Below are 11,412 nucleotides of genomic sequence, written 5' to 3'. Positions count from 1 at the left end.
TGCAGTCACACAATGCATAGTAATCACGTTATCTTCCTGCTTTGTGTTCATTTTGTGATGGGTCTTGAAGCCTTTACTATGGTATCTAGTCTGCCTGAGGCATATTTAATGTTTTTATAGACAGTTACTGGCCGCATCAATTATTAAGCAAATCCCACAGGCGCTACATTAAAGCAACTTTTGCATTGCAATGTTGATGCAATATTAAGTGTTTGGTAAGTCAGCCTCGTCTACAGTATGCTCCAAAGCACACAGGGTGATATACCTTTCACCAACAGAGATCACAGACATTAAGGATGCAAAAGGCCTATAAGGTCCATCCCTCACAGCCTGAGAAGCGAAGTTCTGGAGCAGCCTTCCAAGGGGAGCAAAAAACCTAACTGGCTTCAAGGCTGAGCTGTATTGTGCAGGTAACAGAGCTTGATAAGTTTATGGAGGGGATGATATGATAGGACTGCCTACAATGGCATGTGGCCCAACAGTGACTGCCAGCAGCAAAAATCCCCAACTGCTGAAGATGGGACACTAGATGGGAAGGGCTCCGAGTTACTACAGAGGATTCTTTCTCAGGTGTCTGCCTGGTGGGTCTTGCTCACATGCTCAGGGTCTAACTGATCACCATAGTTGGGGTTGGGAAGGAATTTTTCCCCAGATCAGATTGACTGAGACCCTGGTGGGTTTTCGCCTGCCTCTGCAGCATGAGGCCCAGGTCACATGCAAGTTTAAGCTAGTGTAAACAGTGAATTATCTGTAATTTGAAGTCTTTAAACCATGATTTGAGGACTTCAGTAACTCAGCTGGGTTAGGGGTCTATTATAGGAGTGGGTGAGGTTCTGTGGCCTGCAATGTGCAGGAGATCAGACTAGATGATCACAATGGTCCCTTCTGACATTAAAGTCTATGAGTCTGAGTTCCTTAAAATGGATTCAGTGCTTTATCCTCTCTCGGTTTAAGTGACCCTCACAAAGAGACTTAGCACTGTTTACATAGTATGTAATTCAGAGTTCTCTCTCTTCCCCCACCTCACACAAATTGAGGGTGAAGACCATCATATCATCAATAGATACGATAGCACCGCAATATTTTTCATAGGACTCTCTCTTTCCTTCTTCATACAGCTTTCCATCTCCCCTCTTTAGCTGCTGCTGCATTTCCATGGAGCTGCTACTGATACCTCAAGCCTCTTCCAAAGAGATTACAATTACTGTAATTCAGCACTTCAGAACCCAAGCTACTCGCCAGATGGCACCATTCAGCTACCCACCAGCACTGCACAGTTATCAGATAACCAGCTCTGCTATTTGTTGCCTGATGGAATCTGTGTTTATTTCGCAAATAATACAGGAGGGATGTCCAAGTGTCCTCTCCCTTGGAAGATCTTAACACATTTGACGGTGTGGCATTTAAAGGATGAATGGCAGATCTTGCACTCTGTGATTACGATAGAATTAGACATGCGGTAAATGCACAGTGTTCTTGGTGCTATATCATCTGAGGGTGTGATGGTACTGCCTTTCCTATGCTGCATCAGGCTGGGTTAATACTGGAAGGGAGGCTTTTGATGAACACATGCAGGAAATGGTGGAGTGATTCAATTAAGGCAGTCTTCCATCTGAGTCAGTACCAAACTGCCCAAGCATTGTGCCAGGAAGTGCTGTGGTGCTCGAGGGGTCATGGCCGGTCCCGATTACCTGTGATCATTAATGATCTTTTCACACAAATATTCCTCCTGGAGTCCTGTTCAAATTCTGTCGTGGATGATTACATTCTGAAATCCCACAGCAGCTACAGCTTCCTCTGTCAATTGTTGAGCGTGTCACTGTAGCATTGTTAAGCTATTGTTGTGTTTCATAGAATCATAGAATCATAGAATACCAGGGTTGGAAGGGACCTCAGGAGGTCATCTAGTCCAACCCCCTGCTCAAGAGCAGGACCAATCCCCAATTAAATCCCACCCCACCAGCAGCTGTACTTGAGTGAGGACTAAAGTGAGCCGTGCTAGAGGCTCACAAAGCGTTTTAGCTTACTTTGGAAGGTAAGAAGCTGTCTGCTTGAGCTTGGGGTAATTGCTCCTAGGAAGAAAACATCTCTGCCTCTCTCCAAGCCTGATCCTGCGGGGTGCTTGTGGGGGCTTAGTGTGAGGGTTGTCTTGTTTTAGGGTGCTCATCTTTTGTACGACTGGATCCTCTCTCAGGATAAAACAGGAATGTTACATAGTCTGGTCTCTGTAAGGTGGCCAGATAGCAAGTGTGAAAAATCGGGATGGGGTGGGGGGTAATTGGCCTCTATATAAGAAAATGCATCAAATATCGGCACTGTCCCTATAAAATCGGGACATCTGGTCACCCTAGGTCTCCATCACTTTTTAGGAGTAGGTTTTCAAAGTGTTGTTTATTCGTGCCACTGGATAACTCCCTGTCGTAGGGTCTGTATAGAGGTGTAATGCCCTGTGGGCATATTATGGGGGAGATTAAATTAGCCCTCAGTGAGCCCGAGCCAATCAATGGACCAGGTCTACATGTCAGCCTGTAGGCAGAATGCAGTGATGCTGGGCCAGGGCTGTTATATGGTCTATATCTTGGTATAATGGCCTATGGGCAGAATATGGCGGAGCTTAGACTGGTCCTTGCCAGGTATGGGCTGCTCCATGGTCCATTCCCAGGTATGCCAGGCAGAATATTAGAGCCTCCCGTGGTCTAGGCCCAGCCCTGTGCCCCGGGGCAGCTTCCCCCCCGTTTGCCAACCCAGAGGGGTCCCTTGCGCTCCCCGCCTCGCTGGCCCCGCCCATGGGCTGGAGAAGAAGGGGCGGGGCTCCTGCCCTCTTTCCCCCTTTCCAACATGGCGGGCCCGGCGCCCATTGCCCGGTCTCTGTACGCACGCGCAGACCTAGAGCCGTTGGGGGCGGGACTAACGGAACGTTCATTCTGTATCTTGTTTTCTGGTGTGTTTAAATGGCAGCTTGTGGGGCGGGGCAGCGGCGTGTGACGCGCGGGTGACGAAATCGCCGCGGGAGCGAAAGGAGAGGGGAGGTGACCTTTGACCCCGCGCCCTTTGCCCCGCCCCGCCCGTGCGCGGGGGCCCTGCGGCCCCGTAGGCCAGTCGTCAGCTCCTTCTCGGAGCGCAGGGCAGAGCGTGCACATCGTTTCGGGTCTGTTCCGGACTTAAAGTGAGTGCGGGCCGCGCCCCCCCGGGAGCCCTGGGAACCCTGCCCCCGCCTAGTGACTGGAGTCCGCCCCCCCCCCGCTGAGAGCCCGGCCCCCCGCCCAGGGACTGCCCCCCCCCCCCCGAGAGCCCGGCCCCCCGCCCAGGGACTGCCCCCTCCCCCCGCTGAGAGCCCGGCCCCCCGCCAGTGACTGCCCCCCCCACACACACTGAGAGCCCGGCCCCCCGCCCAGGGACTGCCCCCCCCACCCCCCCACTGAGAGCCCGGCTCCCCGCCCAGGGACTGCCCCCCCCACCCCCCCACTGAGAGCCCGGCTCCCCGCCCAGGGACTGCCCCCCCACCCCCCCACTGAGAGCCCGGCTCCCCGCCCAGGGACTGCCCCCCCCACCCCCCCACTGAGAGCCCGGCTCCCCGCCCAGGGACTGCCCCCCCCACCCCCCCACTGAGAGCCCGGCTCCCCGCCCAGGGACTGCCCCCCCCACCCCCCCACTGAGAGCCCGGCTCCCCGCCCAGGGACTGCCCCCCCCACCCCCCCACTGAGAGCCCGGCTCCCCGCCCAGGGACTGCCCCCCCCACCCCCCCACTGAGAGCCCGGCTCCCCGCCCAGGGACTGCCCCCCCCACCCCCCCACTGAGAGCCCGGCTCCCCGCCCAGGGACTGCCCCCCCCACCCCCCCACTGAGAGCCCGGCCCCCCGCCCAGGGACTGCCCTCCCCCCACTGAGAGCCCGGCCCCCCGGCCAGGGACTGCCCCCCCGACCCCCCACCGTATAGTATGCAAACTTTCCTGTAACGTTAACTTTGCAGTTAGTTCAGGAAGATGGGTTTGAATTAGTGCACCGCTGCAGGCATTTAATGCAGAAAAGTTTACAACTCCATGAGAAAACAAGTTGATTTCCAAACTACACGAGGGCTTTAAATGCAGCTCTAGCCAATCGATTCGTAATGTTCCTGACTCTTTAGGGAGCAGCTGCAAAATGTCTGTTTCAAAATTAGAAATATGGCTCCTAGTCAAAACTGCAGTGGGAGGCAGACATGAAAACAAAATGTGGTAGGCAGTCTATTGAGAGAAAATGATTAAGCACCGACAGTTGTGTTTGGTGCTGTATAAGAATGCTGTTTCTCAATGACCAGTCCCTGAGATCTCCCTGACACGGTTTAGGAAGGCAGCAAGCCACTCCCTGGTATCAAAAAGCTTGAGAAACATTGGTCTAGAAGACTGAATGTACTGATTTGTTTACTCGTGGAAAGGACTAATTTTCAGAAACACCTATTAGATGCTGGGTAATGATTTACCCTTCTTTTATTTAAGGTGTCAGCGATCTTCTGTTTTCCGAGGGGAGCAATTGAAGTATTGCTTACCAGCCACTAAAATGTCTTGTTTGGCATCAACTTTAGGCCTTGGTTCAAGGCAGGTTTGCCCAATTCTGTATGACACCGACCTCCTCCCTGGCCCATCTCTTTCTCTCGCGCACATACCCCCTTCCCCCAAAGTAATACATGCTGAAAAGTTGACCTACCCTAACATTAACACTTTGATGGGATGTAGGAGAAGTCCCATATTCTTCAGAACTCTGTAGATCCCAGGCCTTACTTTGATCATGAGAAATAATTTAAACCCTACCATTTTTTGTGTTTTTTGACCTTTTCTAGAAATGGTTTGCTCTCCATCACCATCAGTTTAGCTGTCACTATCCCCATATCTGGACTGGTGACGTAGTTGAAGCTCTTTTCTTCTGGAGCTGAGAACGAAATTGCTTCTGTGCTAAGGCCTTGTTTTCATTTAACCTGGCAGAGCCATGTCAGTTAGGGGCATGATTTTTTTTTTTTTTTTAAACCAACATAGCTATGTCAACAAGGCCCTGTAGTGTAGATGCAGTTTTGCCAGTATAGCAACATCTGCACTACGGACTGATTCCGGCACAGCCGTGTTGGTTGGGTGTGTGCTTCTTGACGGATAGCGATTTGCTGGCAGAAGTCTGTAATGCAAGTGTAACTATACTTACAAAACTGCTCTTTTACCATAGCAGTTCACAGTGCAGCTTTGCCAGGATAGTCGTGTCCAACTTAGGAGCACTTGGCCAGTATAGTATACAGGTAGTCCATACCGGTAAAGCATTCCTAGTATAGATGTAGCCTTACTCTGTTTATACTGGTATAGCGTATGCTGTTTCCCTGAACCAGCAAATGGCCTGGTGTGCACTAGATGATTAGGTCAGATTAACTAGGTCAGTTGGGGTCTGAAAAATCCACTGAGCAGCATAGTTAAGCCCACCTAAATCTCTCTGTACATAGTGTCGGCCTAGTTGCCACCTCTCAGGGAGGCGGATTACCTACGCAGATGGAAGAATCCCTCCCATTCATGTAGGTAGTGTCTATGCTGAAGTGCTACAGTGGTGCATTATCAGCTGTGTCACTGTAGCGTTTTAAGTTAGACAAGCCCTAAGTTATACTTTATATTAGTATAAAAGTGCTGACACAACTGCAACCACACTAGAAGGTTTTGCTGGTGTAACTATGTTGGGAAAACCTTCCTCGTATAAAGACAGCATAAAACCTTGCCTGCTAGTTTGAGACCCAAGGAGGTATCTGTATCTGATGCCCTTTGCTCCAGCAGTTTCCTCCCTCTGGATTTGTAGTTCAGTAATAGTCATTAAATGCTTAGATGAGATTGTTTATATTCTCTTTTATGTACCATAGGTTCTTATATCCTGACATGGGAGCTCTTTAAGGCAACACTTCTGTATCCAAGACATTAACTTGAATTCTTTCCTGTGGGCGTCTGTTTCAGAATGCGTTACGTGGCCGCTTACCTGCTTGCTGTCCTGGGTGGCAACAACAACCCTACAGCCAAGAACATCAAGAAGATCCTCGACAGCGTTGGTATCGATACAGATGATGAGCGTGTCAACAAGGTTGGTTTCTTTGCATTAGTGTCTCTTGCCTTTTGAAGTAGTTACAGGAACACTCCTCTGAGAGAATATTTGAAGCAGTTATCTTACACTCCAGTACCATACAGAATATAATGCCCTGGTAGTTTAATAGTGTAAACGGGCTTGTTAAACTTCTTTTCTGGTCTGTATAGCTTTGGAAAAGCCTAAGGGTTCTTACAACTTGCCAGTTGGAAGTTCACTGGTGTTTAGTGCAAACATAGGACTGGAAGAGACCTGCTGAGCCATTGAGTCCAGACCCCCACAGCTCCCGCTTGCAGTGATGGAGGTAGTGGGTTCAAATCTCAGAGGAATCTTGGCCAGGGAAGTAAAAATTGTGACACTTGAGTGCAAAGTGCTTTTGTGGAGGGGAGCAAAGTTCAGGCCTTCCTTACCTTCCCAGACTGCTGGAGACAGAGTCTCCTGTGAAGACGGTATCCATGACTTCTGGATGATTGTAGGCATTTGGACTTAGTCAAGGCAAAGATACTCGTATCCAGATATCAGCAGGAAAGAGAAAAACACACTGCAATATGAAATTTTTGAGACTTGGGGACTGGGAGGAAATCCAGAAGGATCTCTGACAACTTTTCTTTTTTCTTCCCAATGTATTTTTGTCACTATATATAGTCTCTATCAGTAACAGAGTACATAAACCCATCTGCAAATGTTCTCTCCTATGAGTTTCACCTTTTGCCTGCTCTGAAAGCTTTAGTATTGATTGTCGTCTACTGATTCATAGTATGAACTGTAGTATTAATTACTGCTGGGAAAACACTGTACTGAAATACTATTCCTGATTTTCTTCAGTAATTGACTGTCCTATTGATGCCTACCTCTGAATGGGAGGAAGAATGGGGAGGGTGTATGGGTAAAGAGAGAAACACACACACTTTATATATAAACATCTGTTTATGGATAAAGATCTGTATGTGATGTAACCTTTCTTAGCTGTACTATGTGGGTATGGCAAGTGGAAAACAACAGCCAGCGTCAGAGCAAGGTGGCAGTAGGTTTGTCATGTGGCTCTTAACCACATTGAAGCAACATTAACACCTTATGTGAAAAACATGGATGACTTAAAGCAAGTAAATAGCAGTCTGCAGTCATCAGGGACAATCTCATCTGTTCCACTTGTAACCGTGTTTGCTGTTCTTGCATTGATCTGTCTTCGCATTTACATGTTCACCTGTAATATTTGCTGAATCCTGATAGGTCGACAACAGCATGAGACTCCATCCCTGTCTATGGGTGATATGGGCTGTTCAGTTAATTTATTATTTATGGTGCCTAGAGGCTCCAGCTGAAATTGAGTCCTCATTGTAATAGGTGCTATACCAGGTGGGTACTGTTCTGAGAAACGTGGAGTAGGTGGCCAAAAAATAGGAGGGAAACAGAAGGAGGGAACAACCTTGTTCAAGGTTACAGAATAGTTCAGTGGCAGAGCCAGGATAGAACTCAGGGTCTCCTAACTCAGAGTCCAGTGTCCTGATTTATTTGGGGATTGGTCCTGCTTTGAGCAGGGGGTTGGACTAGATGACCTCCTGAGGTCCCTTCCAACCCTGATATTCTATGATACCTCCCCAAACTGTTGCGTTCCCAAATAGCTTTAAGCAATTGCATGCTATGAGAAATTTTAAATAAAGGAATAATTTAACTTTAAGACTTCGGATCAGCTTTTTTAGTGTTAAAATGTTAAATTCCTGGTCGAGTTCAGTGACGCCTGATACTGCACCATAAGATGAAAGTGCATTGAGCAAATGAGCATGCAGTGACTCGTTACTGAACTTAGTTATTACTTCTACAGCTTTCAAACATGTAGTTTATAGTTTCTATTAAAAGAAAGTGTTATACTAGAAGTCTATTGTTTGTTTGTTTTTTTAAACCACTTCCTTACCTGCATGTGTCTAAAATTTCAAATCTGGTTTGTTCTTTGCTATTTATGCTATGTAATTTTAGCACTGGTCAAAGTCGGTGTCACTTACCTCCTTCCCTTTCTAATGCACTAACTTCATTCAATACTGCAATGTTTGGGTTGCAGATACTGCAAGGTAATGTTTTTTATCCTGACAAGTGTTCGGTTCAGATCTTATTTAAATTTTATGCTAATATTGCTGTTAGTTGATCTTGTAAACATTCTCCAGAAACCTACTTTTTGTCTCTAAGCTATTCTTTGTCCCTTTAATTCCTTAATGTTCTGTTTAATTATTCTGTTACGCATACCTTTGTGGTAATGCGTATGTTGGGGAATTGCCAGTGTCAAGAGACGACTAAACATGTCGAACACCCAAAATTCCAGGATTGATCTTTAACCTCTTTCTTTTTCTCTCTCATAATAAAGGTCATCAGTGAACTGAGTGGCAAAGATGTTGATGATGTTGTCAACTCAGGTAAAAACTTACCAGATTTTAAGAGCTTAGTTGTTGCAAGACAGAACTAGACAGATCAATCCATTTGCATTTCTGTGGATTCATCTAAAAGGGAAATGCTGGGTTTCATATTTGCTTGACAGAAGCAAACGCCAGCTAAAATATTGATTTGCAGAGAAGTGTCTCCAGGCAGTTGTCTGTTACAAGCTTATTAAAATACAGTAGGTGTTTGTCTCGGCAGCTCAGTCGGTGTTAAAGTGCATTTTATTGTAAACGAGCGTATAGATTCTTGCTCTAAATCAGAAGATGAGCCTTGTATGCAAAGGCTTAAAACCAAGTCTGACTTCCCTTTATTTGAAGTGGAAATTGGCTATTTCTTTATTTTATCCCTTCAAATGGAAAAACACTCCCCTTGTGACTATGGGAAGACACAAGAATGTAACTAGAGTGTCTTTGATTAGTATTATGAACTAATCAACCTAACTTTGAATCACTGTTCATTTCCGTTAAATTACAGATTCACAATGGAGTATCAAATTTTTAGGTATACCCCAACAGAATACAGTAGCAATCTTTCAGTTCATTTTTTCCTGCTATTATGAAAACACTTACTTATATGCTTGTAAGCATTACCATTAAAATAAAGTTGCCACCAAGATTCTGTACTAAATTAAGCAGGGGTTGAGATTCAGGAAATTCCTGAGTTTCAATGAAGCCTGGGATACAGCTTCTGGGGCAAGTCACTTAATCTTTCTGAATGTGTTTTCCCCATCTCAGAGAGTGGGGAAGTGATAGGAGGCTTAATTAATCAGTGTTTGTAAAGTTTGAAGCAAGTTTTAATTGCTGAATGTTAAGTTCATTACATTCCTTTCAGATTTGGTTCTGTGCTGCATTATAAAGACCATTGATTTTTACTCTCGTGATGACTTTCAGAAAGATTAAAATTCAGGTCTTCACTGCCTGCAGATATTTTATTCCTGTGCAATTTAACTTTTATAATTCAGAGCCACATTCTAGATTCAGAAAATGTGGCGATGAGCATTGGAGTAAATTTAGTGCAAAGCTGAAGACCCAGTTTCATTTTGGTGTACTAGTTTTCAGCCCAATGCTCATTTTGTACACCAAATAATTTCCCAGCACAAATCAGACACTTCCAAGATTAGTGTTCACTTTTAAGTAACTTTCATCCAATGTGAGCAAAAGTGATTTGAAATAACTGATCTTGTGGGGAGGGATAGCTCAGTGGTTTGAGCATTGGCCTGCTAAACCCAGGTTGTGAGTTCAATCCTTGAGGGGGCCATTTAGGGATCTGGGGCAAAAATTGGGGATTGGTCCTGCTTTGAGCAGGGGGTTGGACTAGATGACCCCCTGAGGTCCCTTCCAACCCTGATATTCTATGATTCAAAATGGCCATTTTGTACCATGCTAATTCATTTACTACGTAACACATTTAGTGCAGCTGCTTGTGAATTTTCTGTTTGGGCAGCGTTTATCTGTGTATAAATTTCAGAGTGGTTGCCTTCACATGTCTACGAAACACATGAGACAAAGGTTAAAAATCATTTCATTTGTCTCAAGTGCTATGCCACGCAGTGCTGTCTTGCTTCAGGCGTGCACTTGCGCCCTGTATGTGAAATGTTGTCCTTGTGTCGGACATCATAAGACGAAAGAGGTTACCTAGGTACAACACGTTCTGCCTGACTTTGAGGGCTCTTAGAATGAGGCTGTGTGTGTGCGTGTGGTGTTTACAAGTCTCTCATGTCGTAGGCCTCTCCAAGTTAGCCTGTGTTCCAGCAGGAGGTGCCCTTGCTACAGCCCCTGCTGCATCTCTGGCTGCCGGTGAAGGCGCACCTTCAGGTATGTCTTGTTTTTGCGGGAGGGGCGTTCCTGGGTTCTGTGTGAGACTGAGAATGCTTCTCTCTTAAGAGGGTCTCTTATTTTCCACAAACAGAAAATCCATGAAGAATCTGACCTGAAGCATGAGCCTTCATAGCTTTCCTAACTGTAGGAGCTGCTGTGCTTGTTTTAAACGTAGAACTACTTTTTTTTTTTTTTTAATGTACACAGTGCAAACTTTTAAACCAAGATTAGCTTGGGAAACATCTTACAGGAGTGACTGTTCATTTTAACGTAACACTTTGGTGACTGAGGATTGTATTTTCTAAAGCTACATGGGTGAGAGGCTCAGATGTCCCATTAAATGTCAGTTCGATTTTTGCACCTATGTTATTTGGCGCTTTTGAAAGTCTCCCCCAGTTGGCACAGAATAAGCCTTAAAAACCAGGGCCTGCCTGCCCAAAATTTCTTTTCCTGGGGCATAACTTTTATTGCCTTAAAGCGTAACTTTTATTGCCCGCAAGTGGCGGGGAGGTAAAGGATTGCTTAAATTCATACATACTACATTTGTCTCCGTGTACATGTACACAGTATTCATTAGTCAAACACTAAATTAACATGCACAAGGATGATCCAGACTTCTGTCTCTTAGCAGGAGCTACTGGACTTTCAAATATAATTTACACTTTCTTTGACTTGCAGAAGAGAAAAAAGAGGAAGAGAAGAAGGAAGAATCTGAGGAGTCTGACGAGGACATGGGATTTGGACTCTTTGATTAATCACTTTGTTCTGGAAAAACAATAAAAATAGCAAAACCCAACACTCTTTTACACACAGACTTGATTTACCTACTAAAGATAGACATCTTAGAAGATACTCCCTCCAGAAATTCAATTGGATGCCTAATTCCCTTAGGCTCCTCCTCTTCTTTACGGAAGGATTAATGGTTAGTGAGGGATGGGGAGCCCAGTGATTTGTCAACTTCAGTGAAATCTACTAATGAGGTTTTCAGAAACATGTTTGCTGCATTGCAATATTTAATTACCAAGAGCATATAGTAGTATGGGAAAGAAATGTTTTCAGATCCTCACATATGCATGCTCTCTTGAGTTAAAT

General features: G+C 45.8%; 1 protein-coding gene across 1 annotated transcript; it reads left to right on the top strand.

Annotated features, from left to right (window-relative positions):
- Positions 1 to 3,009: 3,009 nt before the first annotated feature.
- Positions 3,010 to 11,116, top strand: LOC144278003 (large ribosomal subunit protein P2-like). Its single transcript, XM_077839071.1, has 5 exons — positions 3,010 to 3,166; positions 5,953 to 6,076; positions 8,433 to 8,481; positions 10,228 to 10,317; positions 10,999 to 11,116. Exons 2-5 carry the CDS (start codon positions 5,954 to 5,956, stop codon positions 11,073 to 11,075), a joined length of 339 nt encoding a protein of 112 aa, XP_077695197.1. The 5' UTR covers positions 3,010 to 3,166; position 5,953; the 3' UTR covers positions 11,076 to 11,116.
- Positions 11,117 to 11,412: the final 296 nt, after the last annotated feature.

This window comes from Eretmochelys imbricata, chromosome 21, assembly GCF_965152235.1.
Source record: "Eretmochelys imbricata isolate rEreImb1 chromosome 21, rEreImb1.hap1, whole genome shotgun sequence".
Classification (NCBI taxonomy): Eukaryota; Metazoa; Chordata; order Testudines; family Cheloniidae; genus Eretmochelys; species Eretmochelys imbricata.
Note: the sequence above shows the minus strand (reverse complement) of the source record. Positions and strands in the feature narration are given on the sequence as shown.